The 24,857-nt window shown below is 45.6% G+C and overlaps 1 protein-coding gene across 2 annotated transcripts in view; it reads right to left on the bottom strand.

Moving 5' to 3' along the window:
- The window catches only part of LOC137518515 (sodium-dependent neutral amino acid transporter B(0)AT1-like), a 390,168-nt gene that overhangs the window by 168,268 nt on the left and 197,043 nt on the right, over positions 1-24,857 (bottom strand). The window contains exon 2 of one of the 2 annotated variants that reach the window (XM_068236484.1): positions 21,966-22,308. The exons of the other annotated variant lie outside the window; for it this stretch is intronic. Within the exon in view, the coding sequence (XP_068092585.1) occupies positions 21,966-22,167 (202 nt within the window). The 5' untranslated portion in view covers positions 22,168-22,308. The remainder of the gene's footprint in view (positions 1-21,965; positions 22,309-24,857) is intronic. 2 annotated transcript variants of the gene reach the window in all.

Genomic DNA, 24,857 nt, shown 5'->3' with positions numbered 1-24,857 from the left:
TTCGATTGTACCTATACATGAAGTTTACCACTTGGTTTCATCTACTATGATCTCTGATTGTAGTGTTTTTATCATTAGTAGAGATGGGCCCTCTTCTCTTACAGTAGATATGTCTTAATAAATGATTGCTAAGATTAGATTTTCTTTTATGTAGTTGGAAGATGATAACTGACCATGTTGTTCATCATGTTTAATTTTATTTTCTCCTTTCTTTTCTGGTTGTTTATTTGTTTATGAGTATATATCAGATTAATCCACGAATAAGATTCTCATTGTCACTAATGCTCTCAGATGGTCCAAAATAAGATCATTTTTATCTACAGCTGGATATGTTTTTGTCATATATATTCTTGTACCAGAACCGTTGTTTGATGTTCTCTAAATATGATGGATCTGGATGGATCTAATGCTACAACTGATCATCAATGTTAATTTATGAATTTCTGTGTGATCTGATATCTTTCTATAACATTTTTTGAAACTAGATTGTGATCTCCTCCTAGGGACAGTTAAAGACAAGCAAATGTATACACTCTAGAGCGATGCAGAAAATGTTGGCGCTATATAAATACTAAATAATTATAATAATACTTTAGGGGGGCTAGTTTATTGAATGTTGTCATTTTGTCTTAGTACATAGAGCTTTAAAAAATTGATATTCAGAGCCAAAAGGCAGTATTAAAATTAGTATTCTCTGAAAAATCCAAGTGGAATGACGTTAGTCCTTGCTATATGTCCCTAGCCACATATATGTTGTATTAGTTTATGCAGAATAAATTAATTAATAATTTTTGAAGTGCACTTCCACAATGATCCTTGCTATGTCAAAGAATCTACCAAAAAATGTACGTAGCTGAGGAAAGTAGGCAAATCTGTGCAACCAAAATATTCAGTCAATAGGGCATGGATAGATACCTTAAAGGGGTCTAGTTTACTGGGTGGTGTCATTTTAGGTGGGAGCGGTTACTTTTATAAACAACTCACTCTAGGGGTTGCTAATGCAAATGACTACAAAATATTTATTGAATGAAACGCTTAACAACCAGCATGCTTCACAGGACTCACACAATGGAAAACATAAAAAGGCACTAAGAGCACTCCATGCCCCTCTATGCCAGCTCATGTTCCACATCATGTTCCACACAGACACTCGCACAACTATGCTAGTCCTATCTATCCCTAACCCAATCGATTGATGTAATGTCTCAATCAGTGGGGGGACAAAAATGATTTTTTCTAGTTGTAAAGAAATCCATCTTCACTCGGATGAAGTTGGATTCGAGTGGATCTCCAGGGCAAGGAATGTGAAGAGCAGTGTGCAAGTAAAAACTACTCTAACTGCTGGTACTCAACTAATGAGGGCAGTATGAAACTGAATGGGGTGGAGGTGCCCCTAGTAGAGATGGCCCGAACGGTTCCCCGGCGAACGGTTCCCCGCGAACTTCCAGGGTTCACGATCATGGAAAACCGCAAACTTTTCCGGAAGTTCGGTTAGCCCCCATAGTGCATCATGAGGGTCAACTTTGACCATCTACATCACAGTCAGCAGGCACGTTGTAGCCAATCAGGCTACACTCCCTCCTGGAGCCACTCCCGCCTTATAAAAGGCAGGCAGCGTCAGGCTTTTCATTCACTCGTGTGCCTGCATTAATAAGAGAAGGGAAAACTGCTGCAGACTCTCATAGGTAAAGCATAGTTACACTCTTGTAGGCTTCTTAGCTTGCTCGTTGCTGATTCTTATTGCTAAAAAAGCACCCCACAACAGCTCTTTTGAGAGCTAATCTTCTTCTTGTGATCTATCTTTTTTTGTGTGTGTGTGTCCAACTGACACTTGTGTTTCATAGACAGCCTTGGTAATTCCTACTGTGTGCGCCACTGCCAGGCCCAGCACATTCAGTGGCTACCTGTGTGTGTGACAGGTGCACATTACCCATCACTGCATATACCTACTAGCTGTTGTTCACTTCAGTGCACCCACCAACCTCTGTGAGCGCACGCAGTGTCACTGTGCCTGTCCGGTACCTGTCTGTGTGTGACAGGTGCACATTGTAATACCCATCACTGCATATACCTACTACCTGTTGTTCACTTCAGTGCACCCACCCACCTACGTGAGCGCACGCAGTGTCACTGTGCCTGTCCGGTACCTTTCTGTGTGTGACAGGTGCACATTGTAATACCCATCACTGCATATACCTACTACCTGTTGTTCACTTTAGTGCACCCACCCACCTACATGAGTGCACGCAGTGTTACTGTGCCTGTCCGGCACCTGTGTGTGTGTGTGACAGGTGCACATTGTAATACCCATCACTGCATATACCTACTACCTGTTGTTCACTTCAGTACACGCACCCATCTATGAGAGTGCACGCAGTGTCACTGTGCCTGTCCGGTACCTGTCTGTGTGTGACAGGTGCACATTGTAATACCCATCACTGCATATACCTACTACTTGTTGTTCACTTCAGTGCACCCACCCACCTACATGAGCGCACGCAGTGTCACTGTGCCTGTCCGGTACTTAACTGTGTGTGACAGGTGCACATTGTAATACCCATCACTGCATATACCTACTACCTGTTGTTCACTTCAGTGCACCCACCCACCTATGTGAGCGCACGCAGTGTCACTGTGCCTGTCCGGTACCTGTGTGTCTGTGACAGGTGCACATTTGTAATACCCATCACTGCATATACCTACCTGTTGTGTTCAGTGCACCCACCTACCTACGTGAGTGCACGCAGTGTGATATACCACTCTGTGCATACCTGCACCTGTGTGACTGCACATTGTATTACTCAAGTCAGTGCATACCTTTCACTTCATCCCCCCCCCCCCCCGATATGGACAAAACGGACAAAACAGGTAGAGGCAGAGGTAGAGGCAGACCCAGAGGAAGGCCACCCGGCAGGTCTGTACAAGGTCGTGGTGATGTGATTTTGTGCGGCCCTGGACAGTGCTCAGAAGAAGGCACGTCCCATCAACTCCCAAGATTGTCAGGACATGGTTGACTATTTAACACAGAACACCTTATCTTCTGCAGCCACCAGTGCTACTCCAAGTACCACATCCGCTACATTTGACAGTTCGCAGGAGTTATTTGGTCTGGAAATCACATGATGCACAGCCATTATTGTTACAACCAGATGAATGCGCTAAGCAAGTTACACCACCTCATATGTCTGAGTTAGTCGACACTATGGACGTAACGTGTGCAGAGCGGGAAGATGAAGTACTTGCTGTTGGTGCAGTTTTGGAGGTGTCTGAGGCAAACGAAGCTGGGCAGGATGATTATGATGATGACAATGATACGGATCCCATGTATGTTCCCAATAGAGGAGATGACCAGGGGGACAGTTCAGAGGGGGAGTCAGAGAGGAGTCGGAGGATACGAGTTCCTGAAAGAAGCAGGGGGAGCGCATCATCAGAAACAGCTGGTGGCAGTGTCCGGCACCATGTATCGCCACCTATGTACAGCCAGCCAACATGCCCTTCAACGTCAGCTGCTGATGCCACCATAGTGCAATCACCCCAAGGGGGCTCAGCGGTTTGAACATTTTTTAGTGTGTCTGCCTCAGATTGGAGCAATGCCATCTGTTCTCTCTGCCTCCAAAAATTGAGCTGTGGAAAGGCCAACACCCACGTAGGGACTAGTGCCTTACGAAGGCACATGGAGAAAAGGCACAAACTGCAATGGGAAGAGCACCTGAGCGAAAGCAGCACACAAAAGAAAAGCCACCCTCCTTCTACTCTTCCTCCTTCAGGTGCATCATCTTCAGACGCTTTCTCCCTTGCACCTTCACAGTCACCCTCCTCCACTCCCCCTCTGACCTTGAGCGGTTCCTGCTCCACTGCCCACAGCAGCCAGGTGTCTGTGAAGGAAATCTTTGAGCGGAAAATGCCAATTTCTGCCAGTCACCCCCTTGCCTGGCATCTGACAGCTGGCTTGGCGGAACTGTTAACTCGCCAGCTGCTACCATACCAGCTGGTGGACTCTGAGGCCTTCCGTAAATTTGTGGCCATTGGGACACCGCAGTGGAAGATGCCAGGCTGCAATTATTTCTCTAAAAAGGCGATACCCAAACTGTACCGTGAAGTTGAGAGGCAAGTGGTGTCATCTCTGACACACAGCGTTGGGTCAAGGGTCCACCTGACCGTGGTCTGCCAAGCACGTGGTCTGCCAAGCACGGCCAGGGCAGGTACATTACTTACACAGTGTTACGATCTGTTCCTGCTGGTGACGTTTGTGAACTGTATGGACTTCCTCTGTTCACCAGCAGATGTCCCCTCTCATTTCAAGAACATTTTACATTCCTCCTGAAGTTCCCTCTGCCCACCAGCAGAGGTCTCTGTATTCAAGAACTGTGTCTCTGCAGCCTTGGAAGAGGTTACATGACCATCCTGCAGAGTATATAAGTCGAGCTACAACAGAACACTGTTGCTAGTTCATTGATGTGGATAGCCCAAGAGCCTGTGTTCTGGTCACTGCTCCTGTTACCTGTTTTCTGCTTCCTGATACCTGTTTTCTGATCCCTGTTTCCTGATGTTTTGACTCCCTGGTGTATGATTTTGGCTTGCTTGACTATTCTGTTGTTTATCGATTGTATCTGCTTGACTTTCTGGTATCTGATCTCGGCTTGTATGACTTTCCAATTGCCTGCTGCATTATGTACTATGCCTGAATGTATATTATTGTATATATTAGTTAGTTAGCTTAGTTTAGACAGGGTCCGGGGTTCACTGTGTGCACACTGTATATATTATATTTGGGTTGTTGTATGTCTGATTGCAAGACATTGGCCTACAAGCGCATTGCCAGTTGTTTGCAGTCGTATTGCTATTTTGTACAGTTACTTGAATACACTTGTATGTATGTTCATACGCAGATTGCATTTTCACCTGTAAATATCTGGCACTTTGTAAATAAACCTTTACCTTATTTCACCTTATCCCTGGCTTGGTCTTCAGTATTTCTACATTAAGTGACATTCTGCATTCAGTGCAAATCTGCATGCACTGCACGTTACACACAGCCCATTGGGTCAACCTGGTGACCGATGGCAAGCAGGGAGTACGTGGCTGTGCAGCGGACCAACTTGTGACACCTCCACGGCTTGCAGGTAGGCCTCCTGCCACCTACTCTCCTCCTGCTACATCCTCTTCGCTGTCGTCATCCTCCTCCTCCTTGGCTGAGAGGCAGTTCAACTGTACTGGTGCTGCGATCTCCTCTCCAGCTACACAGCCCCAGCTCCCCAGGGTCTATGCTGCATGCCAGGTACGATGGTGTCATGCCATCTTAGACATGTCTTGCCTCAAAGCAGAGAGTCACACTGGAGCAGCTCTCCTGGCTGCTCTTAACAAACAGGTGGATCAGTGGCTGACCCTGCACCAGCTGGAGATCGGCAAAGTGGTGTGTGACAACGGCAGCAATCTCCTTTCCGCTTTGAATTTGGGAAAGCTGACACATGTACCCTGCATGGCACATGTGCTGAATCTAGTCATTCAAAGATTTGTGTCAAAGTACCCAGGCTTAGAGGACGTCCTGAAGCAGGCCAGGAAGTCGTGTGGGCATTTCAGGTGGTCTTACACAGCCATGGCACACTTTGCCGAGATTCAGCGGAGAAACAAGTTGCCGGTGAGACGCCTCATTTGCGATAGCCCGACTTGCTGGAATTCGACCCTCCTTATGTTCTCTCGCCTGCTAGAACAGGAGAAAGCCGTCACCGAGTACCTCTACAATTTCAGTAGAAGGACACAATCTGGGGAGATGGGGATGTTCTGGCCCATCAACTGGACACTCATGCAAAATGCATGCAGGTTCATGTGGCCGTTTGAGGAGGTGACCAACCTGGTGAGTCACAGTGAAGGCACCACCACTTCCTGGAGCGTGCCGCGCGTAGAGTGGTGGATCAAGCTGTGGAGAAGTGTGAAGAAGAACAGTTACGGGAGGAAGTGTTGTTGGATCAATTTGCATCAGAACCAGATGTTTCCTCAACACCTGCGGCAGCACAGAGGGGGGAGGAGGAAGAGGAGGAAGAGTCGTGTGGGGAAGAGGAGTCAGACTCGGATGATGAGAAGGTGTTTCTTTGGAGGAGGAGGAGGCGGCGGCAGAAGAACAACTGCAGCAGGCGTCGCAGGGGGCTTGTGCTGCTCAACGTTCCCGTGGTATTGTTCATTGCTGGGGGGAGGAGGAGGACTTACCTGATGTCACTGAGGAAGAGCAAGAGGAGATGGATAGTACGTCTGGATCCAACTTTGTGTAGATGGTGTCTTTCATGCTGTCCAGCCTGTTGAGGGCCCCCCGTATAAAAAAAACTCAAGGGGAATGAGCTGTACTGGGTGGCCATGCTACTAGACCCTCAGTATAGGCACAAAGTGGCGGACATGTTACCAACTCACCTGAAGGCAGAAAGTCTGCAGCACATGCAGAACAAGCTGGCAACTATGCTTTACAATGCGTTTAAGGGTAATGTCACAGAACAACGCAATAAAGGTACCACTGCCAGTAATCCTTCTCCAATAGTAGTAAAAATCCACTGCGCTCTCAGTCCATAGCCACGATCTAAAATTAAAAAGACAAACTCCACATCGCGTAATACTGTAACAGCATAAATGCAAAGAGACCCGTGTAGTTGTGAACACTCTGTGCTTCCACTCGTGACACCACCACCCAATACTGGAGAGGCTCACCAGATTAAAACCAAAAAAAATTTGGCTTGCTTGACTATTCTGTTGTTTATCGATTGTATCTGCTTGACTTCCTGGTATCTGATCTCGGCTTGTATGACTTTCCAATTGCCTGCTGCATTATGTACTATGCCTGAATGTATATTATTGTATATATTAGTTAGTTAGCTTAGTTTAGACAGGGTCCGGGGTTCACTGTGTGCACACTGTATATATTATATTTGGGTTGTTGTATGTCTGATTGCAAGACATTGGCCTACAAGCGCATTGCCAGTTGTTTGCAGTCGTATTGCTATTTTGTACAGTTACTTGAATACACTTGTATGTATGTTTATACGCAGATTGCATACACTGCACGTTACAGAATGAACTAGCCCAAAAACTTGGAAATACTGAAGGTTCATTTGCTCCAGCCATGGCGGTAAACTGGACTCTGCAACAGATAGACTTCTTTTTCATTTTTGCAGAGACAGATAGAAAACACTGCTATAAAGAGTTATCAGATTATTCTCGCGATGATTTGCAGCAATTTATTACACAAATTCAGTATTCTGTGCAGCAGAAGATTTTTTCAGCAGATGATGCGCAAGAACTGCTGCAGATTCTCCAAAGTCTGTTGGTAGCTAAAAATCCAGCTACAATAACCTATTGTCAGACTAATCAACAGATTGAGCCAATTAAATCCAATCATGGTCCTGCTACCTCCATTAACACTGGAAACACATTTATTTCAGCTATGGAAGTTGACTGGACTATTCAGCATAATAAATATTATTCCTTGTTAGCAGATAAAGACAAACATGATTGTTATAATAAATTGTCAGTGTATTCCCGTGAGAAATTAATGAAAATTATTAGGCATGTTAAATCCCTTGTGCTACAGGGCAAGTTTGCAGAATATGAGGTGCAATCTTTATTGCAAATCCTGCAAACTCTTGTCACTGTAAGAGAGCCTTCCGCATCCTGGACTCAAGCCAGAAGCTTGCCAGTTTCCATTCATTGTAATAAATCCTCCACAGCAATAAATCAGTCTGAACCAATTAAATCAAATTATGTTCCAGTTACCTCCACACTGACAGTGCAATCCTCAAGTTGTGCTCAGAATAATCTATCAGTTCCCATTAAGAGTGACTGGGACCCTCCTTTTGGAAGATGGGAGATTGAGTGTCTGTTTAATGAATTGGTGGATGATTGGAGGTCGTTTACTCAGTATTATGCTCAAAAAGATGATTCATTTGTATTTGCATGTATAAGATCTGCACAAATGTTGGTTAACTTGGATGTTTGCATGTAAAGGTATGTTTCCCCATTAATTGATGCATGGGAAAAAGTTCTGTCTACCTACTTTCCTTCTGCTGATCTTTCTAATGACCAGTTCACACAGTGCTCAGTGGCTAAGGTTAAGTCTAATTCTAGTCATAAATCAATTTCTCTTCAGACTGCAAAGAAATCTACACCTTGGATAAAGCAGTATCCAGTTACTTACCAAGAGCCTGTTCTTGCTTTGAAAACTGTCAAGAAAGCAAAGAGTAAACGGAAATACTTTCCAACCTCATCCATTCACCATTCACTACCTGTTGCACCAGATCCAGGTGTAATCACCTTACAGACTTTGACACAAAAGCCTGCAGAACCTCTCACCCAGCCGCCTGCAGAACCTCTCACCCAGCCGCCTGCAGAACCTCTCACCCAGCCGCCTGCAGAACCTCTCATCCAGCCGCCTGCAGACTCTTGCACCCAGCCTCCTGCAGACTCTTGCACCCAGCCTCCTGCAGACTCTTGCACCCAGCCTCCTGCAGACTCTTGCACCCAGCCTCCTGCAGACTCTTGCACCCAGCCTCCTGCAGACTCTTGCACCCAGCCTCCTGCAGAACTTTGCATACAGCCACCTGCAGAACGTTGCATACAGCCAGCTGCAGAACCTTGCATACAGCCAGCTGCAGAACTTTGCATACAGCCACCTGCAGAACCTTGCATACAGCCACCTGCAGAACCTTGCATATAGCCACCTGCAGAACCTTGCATACAGCCACCTGCGGAACCTTGCATACAGCCACCTGCGGAACCTTGCATACAGCCACCTGCGGAACCTTGCATACAGCCACCTGCGGAACCTTGCATACAGCCACCTGCGGAACCTTGCATACAGCCACCTGCGGAACCTTGCATACAGCCATCTGCAGAACGTTGCATACAGCCATCTGCAGAACCTTGTCTCCAGCCGCCTGCAGACTCTTGCATCCTGCCAGCAGAACTTTGCATCCAGCTTGCAGAAACCTGTATTCAGCTCACAGTCTTCTTACTTTCGGCACAGCAGTGGTTAACTTCATCTCTTCCTGCCAGATCTTTGCAAACTACAACTTCTGACATGTCTACACAGCCTACAGCTCCTGCCAAGTCTGCAAGGGACAGCACTTCACTCCAGCCACTGCCAACTAGTTTACCAGCCTGTCCAGGTGCATCTTTGCCAACCAGTCCAGCAATAAATGTGCCATCCTGTCCAGCTGCATCTCTGCCAACAGGTACAGTGGAAGGTCTGCTTCAGCCCGCACAGACTTTGCTTCAGCCCACACAGACTTTGCTTCAGCCCGCACAGGTTTTGCTTCAGCCCGCACAGGTTTTGCTTCAGCCCGCACAGGTTTTGCTTCAGCCCGCACAGGTTTTGCTTCAGCCCGCACAGGTTTTGCTTCAGCCCGCACAGGTTTTGCTCCAGCCCACACAGGATTTGTTTAAGCTTGCACAGACTGTATTGGGGTGTCTACCAACGGTCCAGCCAGGTGCTCAGCCAACGGCCCAGCAAGGTGCTCAGCCAACGGCCCAGCCAAGCTCTCAGCTAATGGTCCAGACGCCTGAAGCCAGCCAGCCTGTTGCCACCCTGCCTGAAGCCAGCCAGCCTGTTGCCACCCTGCCTGAAGCCAGCCAGCCTGTTGCCACCCTGCCTGAAGCTAACCAGCCTGTTGCCACCCTGCCTGAAGCTAACCAGCCTGTTGCCACCCTGCCTGAAGCTAGCCAGCCTGTTGCCACTCTGCCTGAAGCTAGCCAGCCTGTTGCCACCCTGCCTGAAGCTAGCCAGCCTGTTGCCACCCTGCCTGAAGCTAGCCAGCCTGTTGCCACCCTGCCTGAAGCTAGCCAGCCTGTTGCCACCCTGCCTGAAGCTAGCCAGCCTGTTGCCACCCTGCCTGAAGCTAGCCAGCCTGTTGCCACCCTGCCTGAAGCTAGCCAGCCTGTTGCCACCCTGCCTGAAGCTAGCCAGCCTGTTGCCACCCTGCCTGAAGCTAGCCAGCCTGTTGCCACCCTGCCTGAAGCTAGCCAGCCTGTTGCCACGCTGCTTGAAACTACCCAGCCTGTTGCCACCCTCTCTGAAACTATCCAGCCTGTTGCTATCTTGTCTGATGCCCACCCTCTAAAGACTTTTGTTGATGCCCACCCTCAGACTTTTGTTGTTCCTCAGCTCCTACAGACTTCTGACAACAAAGCCCAGTTTTGCAGACCTCTGCTAAAGCCAAATCGATTGTCCTGGTGGGGGTATACTATTGAACTGTTTTGCTGGAGACTTGTGTACATGCTGTCCTTCCTGCTGGTGTCTAGTCCACTGCCCTGCTTGATGACATCTGCTTCCTGGTTCTGCCTGCTGCCTCTCCTGATATCTGGTTCCTGGTCCTGCCTGCTTCCGTTCCTGATGACATCTGGTTCCTGGTCCTGCCTGCTGTCTTTCCTGATGACATCTGGTTCCTGGTCCTGCCTGCTGTCTTTCCTGATGACATCCAGTTCCTGGTTCTGCCTGCTGCCCTTCCTGATGATATCTGGTTCCTGGTCCTGCCTGCTGTTTTTCCTGATGACATCTGGTTCCTGGTTCTGCCTGCTGCCGTTCCTGTTGCCACCCTGCCTGAAGCTAGCCAGCCTGTTGCCACCCTGCCTGAAGCTAGCCAGCCTGTTGCCACCCTGCCTGAAGCTAGCCAGCCTGTTGCCACGCTGCTTGAAACTACCCAGCCTGTTGCCACCCTCTCTGAAACTATCCAGCCTGTTGCTATCTTGTCTGATGCCCACCCTCTAAAGACTTTTGTTGATGCCCACCCTCAGACTTTTGTTGTTCCTCAGCTCCTACAGACTTCTGACAACAAAGCCCAGTTTTGCAGACCTCTGCTAAAGCCAAATCGATTGTCCTGGTGGGGGTATACTATTGAACTGTTTTGCTGGAGACTTGTGTACATGCTGTCCTTCCTGCTGGTGTCTAGTCCACTGCCCTGCTTGATGACATCTGCTTCCTGGTTCTGCCTGCTGCCTCTCCTGATATCTGGTTCCTGGTCCTGCCTGCTTCCGTTCCTGATGACATCTGGTTCCTGGTCCTGCCTGCTGTCTTTCCTGATGACATCTGGTTCCTGGTCCTGCCTGCTGTCTTTCCTGATGACATCCAGTTCCTGGTTCTGCCTGCTGCCCTTCCTGATGATATCTGGTTCCTGGTCCTGCCTGCTGTTTTTCCTGATGACATCTGGTTCCTGGTTCTGCCTGCTGCCGTTCCTGATGACATCTGATTACTGGTCCTTCCTGATGTTCTTCAGACTGCTGTGCATCTTGCCTTGTTGCCTGACAGTCTCCAGTCTGCTGTCTGCCTTTTCGCCCAATGTTTCTTGGGACCCAGGTGGATGTGAATTGGTAGCCTGGTGGAGCGTCCTGAGGCCGCTCCTCAAGGGGGGGGGTACTGTTACGATCTGTTCCTGCTGGTGACGTTTGTGAACTGTATGGACTTCCTCTGTTCACCAGCAGATGTCCCCTCTCATTTCAAGAACATTTTACATTCCTCCTGAAGTTCCCTCTGCCCACCAGCAGAGGTCTCTGTATTCAAGAACTGTGTCTCTGCAGCCTTGGAAGAGGTTACATGACCATCCTGCAGAGTATATAAGTCGAGCTACAACAGAACACTGTTGCTAGTTCATTGATGTGGATAGCCCAAGAGCCTGTGTTCTGGTCACTGCTCCTGTTACCTGTTTTCTGCTTCCTGATACCTGTTTTCTGATCCCTGTTTCCTGATTGTTTGACTCCCTGGTGTATGATTTTGGCTTGCTTGACTATTCTGTTGTTTATCGATTGTATCTGCTTGACTTTCTGGTATCTGATCTCGGCTTGTATGACTTTCCAATTGCCTGCTGCATTATGTACTATGCCTGAATGTATATTATTGTATATATTAGTTAGTTAGCTTAGTTTAGACAGGGTCCGGGGTTCACTGTGTGCACACTGTATATATTATATTTGGGTTGTTGTATGTCTGATTGCAAGACATTGGCCTACAAGCGCATTGCCAGTTGTTTGCAGTCGTATTGCTATTTCGTACAGTTACTTGAATACACTTGTATGTATGTTCATACGCAGATTGCATTTTCACCTGTAAATATCTGGCACTTTGTAAATAAACCTTTACCTTATTTCACCTTATCCCTGGCTTGGTCTTCAGTATTTCTACATTAAGTGACATTCTGCATTCAGTGCAAATCTGCATGCACTGCACGTTACACACAGCCCATTGGGTCAACCTGGTGACCGATGGCAAGCAGGGAGTACGTGGCTGTGCAGCGGACCAACTTGTGACACCTCCACGGCTTGCAGGCAGGCCTCCTGCCACCTACTCTCCTCCTGCTACATCCTCTTCGCTGTCGTCATCCTCCTCCTCCTTGGCTGAGAGGCAGTTCAACTCTACTGGTGCTGCGATCTCCTCTCCAGCTACACAGCCCCAGCTCCCCAGGGTCTATGCTGCATGCCAGGTACGATGGTGTCATGCCATCTTAGACATGTCTTGCCTCAAAGCAGAGAGTCACACTGGAGCAGCTCTCCTGGCTGCTCTTAACAAACAGGTGGATCAGTGGCTGACCCTGCACCAGCTGGAGATCGGCAAAGTGGTGTGTGACAACGGCAGCAATCTCCTTTCCGCTTTGAATTTGGGAAAGCTGACACATGTACCCTGCATGGCACATGTGCTGAATCTAGTCATTCAAAGATTTGTGTCAAAGTACCCAGGCTTAGAGGACGTCCTGAAGCAGGCCAGGAAGTCGTGTGGGCATTTCAGGTGGTCTTACACAGCCATGGCACACTTTGCCGAGATTCAGCGGAGAAACAAGTTGCCGGTGAGACGCCTCATTTGCGATAGCCCGACTTGCTGGAATTCGACCCTCCTTATGTTCTCTCGCCTGCTAGAACAGGAGAAAGCCGTCACCGAGTACCTATACAATTTCAGTAGAAGGACACAATCTGGGGAGATGGGGATGTTCTGGCCCATCAACTGGACACTCATGCAAAATGCATGCAGGTTCATGTGGCCGTTTGAGGAGGTGACCAACCTGGTGAGTCACAGTGAAGGCACCACCACTTCCTGGAGCGTGCCGCGCGTAGAGTGGTGGATCAAGCTGTGGAGAAGTGTGAAGAAGAACAGTTACGGGAGGAAGTGTTGTTGGATCAATTTGCATCAGAACCAGATGTTTCCTCAACACCTGCGGCAGCACAGAGGGGGGAGGAGGAAGAGGAGGAAGAGTCGTGTGGGGAAGAGGAGTCAGACTCGGATGATGAGAAGGTGTTTCTTTGGAGGAGGAGGAGGCGGCGGCAGAAGAACAACTGCAGCAGGTGTCGCAGGGGGCTTGTGCTGCTCAACGTTCCCGTGGTATTGTTCGTGGCTGGGGGGAGGAGGAGGACTTACCTGATGTCACTGAGGAAGAGCAAGAGGAGATGGATAGTACGTCTGGATCCAACTTTGTGTAGATGGTGTCTTTCATGCTGTCCAGCCTGTTGAGGGCCCCCCGTATAAAAAAAACTCAAGGGGAATGAGCTGTACTGGGTGGCCATGCTACTAGACCCTCAGTATAGGCACAAAGTGGCGGACATGTTACCAACTCACCTGAAGGCAGAAAGTCTGCAGCACATGCAGAACAAGCTGGCAACTATGCTTTACAATGCGTTTAAGGGTGATGTCACAGAACAACGCAATAAAGGTACCACTGCCAGTAATCCTTCTCCAATAGTAGTAAAAATCCACTGCGCTCTCAGTCCATAGCCACGATCTAAAATTAAAAAGACAAACTCCACATCGCGTAATACTGTAACAGCATAAATGCAAAGAGACCCGTGTAGTTGTGAACACTCTGTGCTTCCACTCGTGACACCACCACCCAATACTGGAGAGGCTCACCAGATTAAAACCACCTCTTATGCAGGTGGATCTCTCGCTTTGTTTTAAGTCTCACTCCGACACATCAGTGAGGCACATCCATATGCTGGTATCAAAAGGTTTAACATCTTCATAAAATTGCAACTAAAAACACAATAAAATAACACCTCATTGCGTAGTAAGTTGAGACTAATGGCACATAGCCGCGCTTCTCGCGCCTCCAAACTACTCATAAGCTCCACAAAGATATCAAGCGTGTCACAGCGGCTCTCCTAGGGCCCTTGTAGGTGCACTCCAAAATTCCTGCAGCGTCCCGCCGGTTGGAATCTCCACACTACTCCGGGCTTCCGCTTGCTCGCCTGAGGGGGCGTGTCTACGTCTGGCGTCTAGCGTACTGGCTCCGCCCTACGCATTTCATCATCAAACAGACTCATCAGGGGCTAGCCCCTGATGAGTCTGTTTGATGATGAAACGCTCACTGTTGTTCTATCATTGAGCTACCACAGCCCAGCGACCATATGGGCTTGAAAACCGCCACAGCCTGCACTCTGGCCATGGTGTGCATTAGTCCAGCATGGCCGTCACTACACAAACAGCTGTTTGCGGTGCGTTACACAGTGAGTTTTGTGTGTCAGTGTTAAGCAGTACACTAATTACACTCCCTGATTGATGTATAAACATGCAAGATGTTTTAAAGCACTGGGCTTGAAAACCACCACGGCCTGCACTCTGGCCATGGTGCGCACCAGTCCAGTATGGCCATTACTACACAAACAGCTGTTTGCGGTGCGTTACACAGTGAATTTGGTGTGTCAGTGTGAAGCAGAACTCTAATTACACTCCCTGATTGATGTATACACATGCAAGATGTTTTAAATCACTTTAGACCTGCAATTTAGCATTCAATGTGATTTCTGCCCTTAAAACGCTGCTTTGCGTCAAATCCAGATTTTTTACTGGGACTTTTGGTGTCTACCCCACTCCGCCATGCCCCCCTCCAGGTGTTAGACCCCTTGAAACATCTTTTCCATCACTTTTCTGGCCAGTGTAAGTGTTTCTAGTTTTCAAAGTTCGCCTTCCCATTGAAGTCTATTGCAGTTCGCGAAAGTTCGCACGAACCGAACTTTTGCGGAAGTCGTAGGTTCGGGCCATCTCTAGCCCCTAGTATAATAAAAAATTAAAAAAACAGTAAAAAGGAAAGAAGACAAACTTACTTTAAGGTAACACTAAAAAGATATTTATTGGATACGAATGACAATGTATTTCTCAGATTATACCCACTTCATCGGGTTAATACTGTATCTGCAGTTAAAGTCATACATAATATAATCTACTATAGGGTACATCCTGAAAGCCAACAAAAAAATGCATTTGTTTGCGATATATATCATATAGCGTGTGAAGCAAGACAACACAAAATGATCACATGACTGTAGTCTTGACAACATGAAGACATAAAAAACTTAAAGGAAACTATCGTTTTGAGTCTCCTAAAGCTTCTAAAATCTCAAGATAGTAAAATATGGTAAAACACTGTAAAAAATGAAATATTAAAAACAAAAACATCATCTACGTATTTTTTTTTACCACTGTAATATTTTGAAAGGCTTTCTGAGACTCACTCACTAGTTTCCTTAAAGTTTTTATACGTCTTTATATTGTCAAGACTACAGTCATGGGATCATCCTTTATTATAAATCATCATGTGTCTCTGCGTACCATCCCTCACTTCCTGTGTGTGTGTGTGTGTGTGTCCCGTGTTTTGCGCTAATGCGCATGTGCAGGGAGGGGCGAGAGACACTGAGGAGAGCTGAGGTAGGACAGGGCGCATGCACACGGGGCAGGTGCGCACGTGTGCGCAGCGGAGTGGTGACAGACCTAGCCCGATTTTAAACGGGCTAAGGTCACTAGTTTTGTATAATAGAGTCTTGCCTGAAACAGACGTCCTATATTGTACTTTTTATGTATCTTTTTGTAATTCTTGTGGATGTGGGGTTTTTTTGGCAATAATTGCACACTTTCTGTAAATCCAATAAACTTCATTTCACTTCTCAAATATCGCTGTGTGTGTCTCCTATATGGTATATTTAACTGACATTTTTTATTGTAACAACCAACAATTTATACAGGAAAATCATGACGATTAACAAGGTTGCCCAAACTTTCGCATCCCACTGCATGTAAATCCTGTAGTGATCCTGTAGTATGACAAGCTGCCACTAGAGTGCACCCAGGCCCCATAAATGATAGTATCTAACCTGATGTAAGGAGGTTGCATGGCAAAAATCCTTGTATGAAAAAGTGGCTGTGGTAATGAAAAAATGAATAAATAGATAGGCAAAGCCCATCATTTTGAAAAGCAATGACCAGCAATTTCATTACAAGGGCAATTCAAAGGGACCACTACAATTAAAGGGGAACTGAAGAGAGAGGTATATGGAGGCTGTCATGTTTATTTCCTTTTAAGCAATACCAGTTGCCTGGCAGCCCTGCTGATCCTCTGCCTCTAATACTATTAGCCATAGCCCCTGAACCATGCATTCAGCAGATTAGGTGTTTCAGTAGTTCAGACTTTAAAGTCAGATCTGACAAGACTAGCTGCATGCTTGTTTCTGGTTTTATTCAGATACTACTGCAGAGAAATAGACCAGCAGGGCTGCCATGCAACTGGTATTGATTAAAAGGAAATAAACACGACAGCCTCCATATACCTCTCTCTTCAGTTCCCCTTTAAAATACCCAGGGGTGGCACAGTGGTATGGAGGATAGCACTAGTATCCAGGGTTCAAATCTGGGCCAAGACACTGTCTGCTTGGAATTTGTATGCTCTCCCTGTGTTTGTCCAGGACCTCTGGTTACCTGTCACATCTCAAAAATATACTAATTAGTTGCCCCCATGTAGTTAGCACAGACATTAGACTATGAGTGTGGGAATAAATCTTGAGCACCTCTGAAAGACAGATAGTGACATGACCAGGGCTTCTATCAGAAATGTTGGGGCCCCTCACACATCATCAGGCCTGAGCCCCCCATTACACGTGGGTAGAGCTACTTGCATGCTACCAAGTCAATATAGATCAAAAATCTCATCTCTGTTGTCTGTCCTGTGTTACCTCTTTTACCCTGTGTTACCTCTGTCTCTTCTCTGCCTGACTTAACTCTGTTCACGTGTCTCTTTTTGTCCCCCTCTGTGTCACCTCATGTCCCTCTGTGTTTATCTGTCTGTGTCACTCTGTTCCCCTGTGCCTATTTTGTTCCCTTCTGTGTCACCTCATGTCCCCCGCTATGTCACTTCATGTCCCTCTGTGTTTATCTGTTTGTCTTCATCACCTCTGTTCCCCTGTGCCTATTTTGTCCCCCTATGTGTCACCTATCGTTCTCCCTTTGTCACCTTTTTCCCCCTCTGTGTCACCTCTTGTTTCCCTGGGTCACCTCTGTTCCCCGTGTCACTGACTCTTGTTCCCCCTGTGTCGTCTCTTGTGCCCTTGGCTTCCCGTGTCACCTCCTGCCCCCCGGCTTCCCCACGCCCCTTGGCTTCCCCCCTGTCACCTCCTGTTCCCCCAACTTCCCCCACCCTGTGTCACCTCTTGTGCCCCCCAAGCTTCCCCGTGTCATCTCTTGTCCCCTCAGCTTCCCCCTGTGTTATTAATGTCCCCCTAGCTCCCTGTGTCATCTTGCCCCCCCCCCCCCCTCAGCTTCCCTTTGTCACCTTGTCCCCCTCAGCTTCTCCACGTCACCTCTCTTGTCCCCCAGTGTCTCTCTATGTCATCAATGTCCTCCCAGCTCCCCATATCATTTCTTGACCCCCGGGATTCCCTTTGTCACCTTGTCCCCCAGCTTCCCCCCTTGTCATCTCATGTCCCCCTAGCTTCCCCCGTGTCATCAATGTCCCCCCACCTCCTCATATCATCTCTTGACCCCCCCAGCTTCCCTTTGTCATCTTGTCCCCCCAGCTTTCCCTACTTGTCATCTCATGTCCCCTCAGCTTCCCCACGTCATCAATGCCCCCCCCCCATCCCCCTGTCATCTCTTGTCCACTCCAGCTTCCCCCCTTGTCATTTTATGTTGCCCCTGCTTCCCCCTGTGTCATGAATGTTTCCCATCACTCCCCCCAGTAATTTCTTGTCCCTCTGGGCCCCAGCCATGTCACCTTTTGTGCGCCTGCTACCCCCACCCTTGTGCGCCTTTTCCCTGACTCTCCCCTCCCTCTTTCCCTGTGCTCTGTGGCCCCCTTATCCATTAACTCACATGGCCCCAATCCATGGGCTCAACCTCGCTGCTCTCCTGCTCACTGCATGGCGTCCCAAACGTCACTATGGTTACTTCCGGCACGTGCATCTCATGATGTCAGATGCGCATGCCAGAAGTTACCATGGTAACGGTCAGGACGCTATGCAGGAGAGCGGCGAGTTCCGGTGCATAGATCGTGTGAGTTAATGAAGAAGGGGGCCACGGAGCACAGGGAGGGAAGGAGGGGGGATTTGGGCGGTGACAAGGCGCACAAGGTTGGGGGAAGCCAGGCTGCCAGCCCAGCTTAAAAAGGCCCAAGCAGAGGGCCCAGCTTGTAGCTAGCAGCAGCCCTGCACGTCTGGGTGGGTTTTAGCCGGGCCCCAGGCGGGCCCTGGGCCCGTCACTGGTGTTATAGTTGCCCCCCCTCGATGGCAGCCCTGGGCATGACTATGCAGGCTGTCAAGCCCTGTGAAAGATATCAGTGGTATATAAATACATAATAATTATACTAAGAATACTAATAAATATATAGCAAAGAATATTTCACATAGTGTGATATCAAACACCACACATGCATGACACATAGTGGAGCTGAAAACAAAAACACTTAAGATAATGGAGTTCCAGACGAAGGCCTAAAACTAAAATGCTATGCTGCAGTTCCTATGGATTCTTTGACGCAAAATGCCATTTTGGTGCAAATTATCGTTTTGGCACATTGAATTTGGTGGAAGAGCTAACTTTAGACTGATACAAAGCAGGTGTTCACTATGCACACTATTACTTACATGCTTTAAAAGTTACTAGCAGTGGGGCAGGCTGCCTTTCAAAAAGAGACAGCATATCCACTCTTTCCTCACAAACCACAGCACCCACTGCTGATGCACACAGGGCTCTTTGGACATCCTCTGGCCCAGTAATAAGGCAAGAAGGTTTATGATGCTGTCCATTTAGGGAAGCCAAGCCAGTACTGTGCACTGTGAAGGAGTGAGTGCTTTACATCTATAATATGCAAATATAGCCCCCCCCCCCCCAAAAAAAAAAAGAAAGAAAAAGAAACACATATTTTCAGAACATATTCAGCATTCTGCAAATAGAGAGGTGTACCAGTTAAAGGAATACTGTAGGGGGGGTCGGGGGAAAATGAGTTTAACTTACCCGGGGCTTCTAATGGTCCCCCGCAGACATCCTGTGCCCATGCAGACACTCACCGATGCTCCGGCCCTGCCTCCGGTTCACTTCTGGAATTTCATACTTTAAAGTCTGCAAACCACTGCGCCTGCGTTGCCATGTCCTCACTCCCTCTGATGGCACCAGGAGCGTACAGGGTGCAGGCACAGACCATACTGGGCCTGCGCAGTGCACTCCTGGTGCCATCAGCGGGAGTGAGGACACAGCAACGCAGGCTCAGTGGTTTTCAGACTTTAAAGTCTGAAATTCCAGAAGTGAACCGGAGGCGGGGCTGGGAGCATCACTGAGTGGCTGCACAGGCACAGGATGTCTGTGGGGGACCATTAGAAGCCCCGGGTAACTTCAACTCATTTTCCCCCGACGCCCTACAGTATCCCTTTAAGTTGTCTACAAGTGTACAATGACTGTTGCCTATGGTAATTGAGACTATAGGACAGCAATGCTTTCTGTTGTGATGGGGATGGGGGGGCACAGCATATGATGTAGTGGCTTCTGGATGTAAGTGAGGGGAATTTCTCACCCAAAATGATCTGGTATTCAGGATCTTTCAGTGAGGCATCAGGGCAGGTTGTGACGAGATTCTCCACAGAAATGTCCCTGACCTATGCAGGGTCTAGTGTGTACGAGGCTTTAGGCAGGAACATGTATAAGATACTTGATGATTATTGACTCTGACCCCATTTACCTTTATTTTGTGTATTCCTAATTTTCTGTTCAATTAAAGGGAACCTGAGATTAAAGTGGACCTGAACTCAGAACATTCTCTCTGCTCTAAAAGATATGCAACAGCATAATAACCTTTAAACAAAAAACATTTCTTTGTTACAGCTGATACAAATCGTAAAATAAATCTGCAGTGAGTCTACTTCCTGCTTTCATGGAAGCAGACTTATTGTTAACATCCTGTGCTTTCAAATGAGCGTATCTGTCATATCTGCCTTGGCAGTCATGTGACACAGGGGAGAGCTCAAATTACAACTTGTGATTAGACACAAATAAGGGGGAATTAGACAGTCTAAATGCAATGCATACAGGGTTAATTTCTTTCTGTTTTCCTACTGTCCTCTACAAGAGTTCAGGTCCATAATGGCTATATTTATATTTACCTGTGGCTTCCTCTAACCCCACGAGGTGTGTGGGGTACCTCTGTGTACTCTCCGGCCGTGTCTTTCACTTGTTATCTCTCCGGGTAATCTGGCTGGCCACTCTCCTTTGCGCATGCGTGGCTACTAGACTGTGCGCGCACCCCCATACGTGCTACCGAAGTCGAAGCACCCGAGCAGAAGCACACGACAGGCCAAGGAGATTATGAATGAGAGTATTAAGCCAAAATGTTCAAGTAAATTCAAGGTTATGAGTTGTTTTTTTTAAAAAAAAGAAAAATATATTTATATATGTGTTGTGCTTTGAAAGCTGTAAAACCTCTTGCTTTGTCAAAAAAAACTGTTTTGGATTTAATTTTTTTCTGCAGAGAGTATTATGTTCACACATCTCAAAAACATACTGGTAAATTAATTGTTGTAAATTGCCAGCCAGACTAGGACAATGATAGTGATTAGATTTTCAGCTCCTCTCAGGGACAGTGACATGACCATGTACTCTGTAAAGCACTCTGGAAGATATATTATTATTATTATTATTATTATTATTATTTATATCACTATGTAATTAGCAAATATTCATATTGTAATTTTAGGGCTATTAAACAGTACTCAGTTGGCTTGCAGAATATGGTAATTCTGCATATCATCTCACAGTCCATACAATTCTATGGGCCTGTTCACAGAAATGCGTTGTAACTGATCGCGGTATTCTAACTCGCTGCATGCAGGCAGAAGAGAAAACAAAAGTTTAAGAAAAAAATAAGCCATAGGGCCTTATTCAATTCATTTTTTCTTCCATTTAAAATAACGTTTCAGCACTCTGCAATTAAAAAAGTACCAAAAAATAGGTGAAAAAATGCTGTCAAAATGATTCTATTTTTTTGTTTGCTTCCTTATTAATAAAGTGTAAAAATATCACCTAGGAGAACACTTTGGAGAAAAAGTGATTTGAACAAGGGCCTAAGAGCACCTACGGTGAATTTTGTACACAACACATCTATTTAGTCTTGGATTTACTGTATTTTAAATGGTTCTCATTACAGCTTTATAGGTCCACTTTTTCCCTCAAATTTTATCAATCCTAATTATGATCTGACATCCCTTAAATGGCGGTGTATTTATGCCACTTAATAGCGGACACATTTAATAAATGATTTATAGGTTTGGGGATCACAGAAGAAGCACTCTACTACTCTGCTCTCCATCTGTTATAAATCGGAAAAAATATGCTATAACCTGTATGCTTTTGGGCAATAACATTCTAAATATGGCAATATACGAGGTAACATTGGAAAAGCCAGATGCAAAATATATTAGGTTTATCTATCATACAGAAGGTGAAGACTTCTGAAGACAATGAAAACATTGAAAGATTATTTAAATCCATCCAGCTTACAAGCCTTCTGTACTGTTGTACAACTAAAAAATGTGAACATTTTACAACAGATCCATAATGTCTATGAATTTATCATGAAATCAATACATTTATGTTTACATTGCTATTCCACACAAGTAATGTTCTCTGTGTGAATAAGTATCTACAACTTCAGCATTTCAGCTAACAATTAATCACATAAGAATATTCTTAAGGTACTTACCTCCTCCATGACTTTGGCACAAATAAGGAAACCTCCATACATTTCCTAGGCCCACACAAAAACCAATACAAGTGAGCATATACTGAGCTTTATTATCCCATTGTGGTCTTTCAGTTGCCTCTTTTTCTTCTATTACTTCAAGTTCATCATATGTTTGTATCCTGTCTTCTAATCCTGGATTTGGTAGTACAAGTCTCACCATGATGCACAAATGATAACTTTCTTGTTACATGTACGGATAAAAGAAGAAAATGTTGCAGCCTGATGTTGATGAAAGTGATCGCTCAAGTGAGCAAACAGCATTTATAATGAACCTTTGGCACTCATTTGAAAAGGGCAAGACCTAAAGCAGAAAGAAGTGTCAGCAGAACCTTCACTTACAGTTCATATAATTATTAATGCCTTATCAGTATCAGTGTAGTTTAAAGAGCTGTTCATTTTATTGCTTCTCTGGTTCCCGAGCAAAAAAAAATATTTTCTTTATGTAATGAGCATGCAACAAGAATGTAGGACACAAACTGTATGACACTTAGCTCTGCAGTTCAATTATATTTACAGTTTGATTATGGTATATGTTTCTAGGGAAACACAGGTTGACAAGAACAAATGAAATGAAGGAAAAATAAAAAGACATACCGTAAGTAAATCCAATTGCAGTTAGGTCCATAAATATTTGGACAGGGACACCTTTTTTTCAAATTTTGGTTCTGTACATTACCACAATGGCTCATATGCAATTCACTTTTTCTCCCTAGTTTTCTCCTAAGTGATATTTTCAAACTTGTCAATAAAATGTGTTTTAAATCATTAGAAAGCAAGAAAATACTTAAAGAGGAGCTGTCAGCACCTCTTACCTTGTTAATCATCATGATTTTCCTGTATAAATCGTTGGTTGTTACTATAAAAAAATATCAGTTAAATATATCATATAGGAGACAAACACAGTGATATTTGAGAAGTGAAATGAAGTTTATTTGATTTACAGAAAGTGGGCAATTATTGTTTAAATAAAATTAGGCAGGTGCATAAGTTTGAAGAGTAGCTAAAAAGAGTAGCAACATGGGGGTCACAAAATACTCTCAAATGACCTGAACACAAAGATTGTTCACCATCATGGTTTAGGGGAAGGATACAAAAAGCTGTCTCAGAGATTTCAGCTGTCTGTTTCCACAGTTAGAAACATATTGAGGAAATGGAAGACCACAGGCTCAGTTCAAGTTAAGGCTCGAAGTGGCAGACCAAGAAAAATCTTGGATAGACAAAAGCGACGAATGGTGAGAACAGTCAGAGTCAACCCACAGACCAGCATCAAAGACCTGTAACATCATCTTGCTGCAGATGGAGTCACTGTGCATCGTTCAACCATTCAGCGCACTTTACACAAGGAGATGCTGTATGCGAGAGTGATGCAGAAGAAGCCTTTTCTCTGCCCACAGCACAAATTGAGCCACTTGAGGTATGCTAAAGCACATTTAGACAAGCCAGCTTCATTTTGAAATAAGGTGCTGTGGACTGATGAAACTAAAAGTGAGTTATTTGGGCACAACAAGGGGCCTTATGCATGGAGGAAAAAGAACACAGCATTACAAGAAAAACACCTGCTACCTACAGTAAAACATGGTGATGGTGCCATCATGCTGTGGGGCTGTGTGGCCCGTGCAGGGACTGGAAATCTTATCAAAGTTGAGGGACGCATGGATTCCACTCAGTATCAGCAGATTCTGGAGACCAATGTCCAAAAATCAGTGAAAAAGCTGAAGCTGCACTGGGGCTGAATCTTTCAACAAGACAACAACCCTAGACACTAAGGCATTCATGCAGAGGAACAAGTACAATGTTCTGGAATGGCCATCTCAGTCCCCAGACCTGAATATAATTCAAAATATGTGGTGTGAGTTAAAGAGAGCTGTCCATGCTCAGAAGCCATCAAACCTTAATGAACTAGAGATGTTTGTAAAGAGGAATGGTCCAAAATACCTTCAACCAGAATCCAGACTCTCATTGGAACCCACAGGAAGCATTTAGAGGCTGTAATTTCTGCAAAAGGAGGATCTACTAAATACTGATTTCATTTATTTTTTGTGGTGCACAAATTTATGCACCTGCCTAATTTTGTTCAAACAAGTATTGCACACTTTCTGTAAATCCAATAAACTTTGTCTCACTTCTCAAATATCACTGTGTGTGTCTCCTATATGATATATTTAACTGACATTTTTTATTATAACAACCAATGATTTATACAGGAAAATCCTGACGATTAACAAGGTTGCCCAAACTTTCGCATCCCACTGTAAATAGATAAATACTTGCTCTACTTACATAACATATGTATTGCACTGTCCACATTTTGATTTTAGTCATTTTTCTACAGTAAAAAAAAGAGAAAATTCTTCTTAGCATTTCCCATTTTAAGTGTGGCTATTTTGAAGCCAATCCTGATGTCATTTCCTCCCTTACTCTCCTCCTCTGCCTGATTTGTCCACTCTTCACTATAGAAAGTGCATTGTCTCAGCATGAGAAATATTGGCCAATCACAGAGGAAAAGATGTGTGGGAGGGGAAAACAGGAGGGAAAGAGGCCTCAGCCAATCAGGCTGCATTAGTTAAGTCTGAGGGGAAGTAGAGAAGCAAAAAATGACAACCCAGCATGCCCTGCAACTTCTTTTTTTGCGTACCAAATTTTGTATGTACCAAATAAGAGTCAGGTAAACTGGGTAATGATTATTTATCAACAAGAAACGTTTTAGTGATTTTAACTTTTGGATTGCCTGGTTAGCATTCTTATTACTTGTTTACCAGATAAAAATAAAGAATTGATTTTTGATTTTATGCCCAACAGTTACAATTTAAAATAGTTAACTGAAAAAGTGCTGAAAAATTATTCTAAAAA

This window comes from Hyperolius riggenbachi, chromosome 5 (genome assembly GCF_040937935.1).
Source record: "Hyperolius riggenbachi isolate aHypRig1 chromosome 5, aHypRig1.pri, whole genome shotgun sequence".
Lineage (NCBI taxonomy): Eukaryota > Metazoa > Chordata > Amphibia > Anura > Hyperoliidae > Hyperolius > Hyperolius riggenbachi.
The sequence above is the reverse complement of the archived record's forward strand: the minus strand, read 5'-3'. Positions and strand labels throughout refer to the sequence as shown.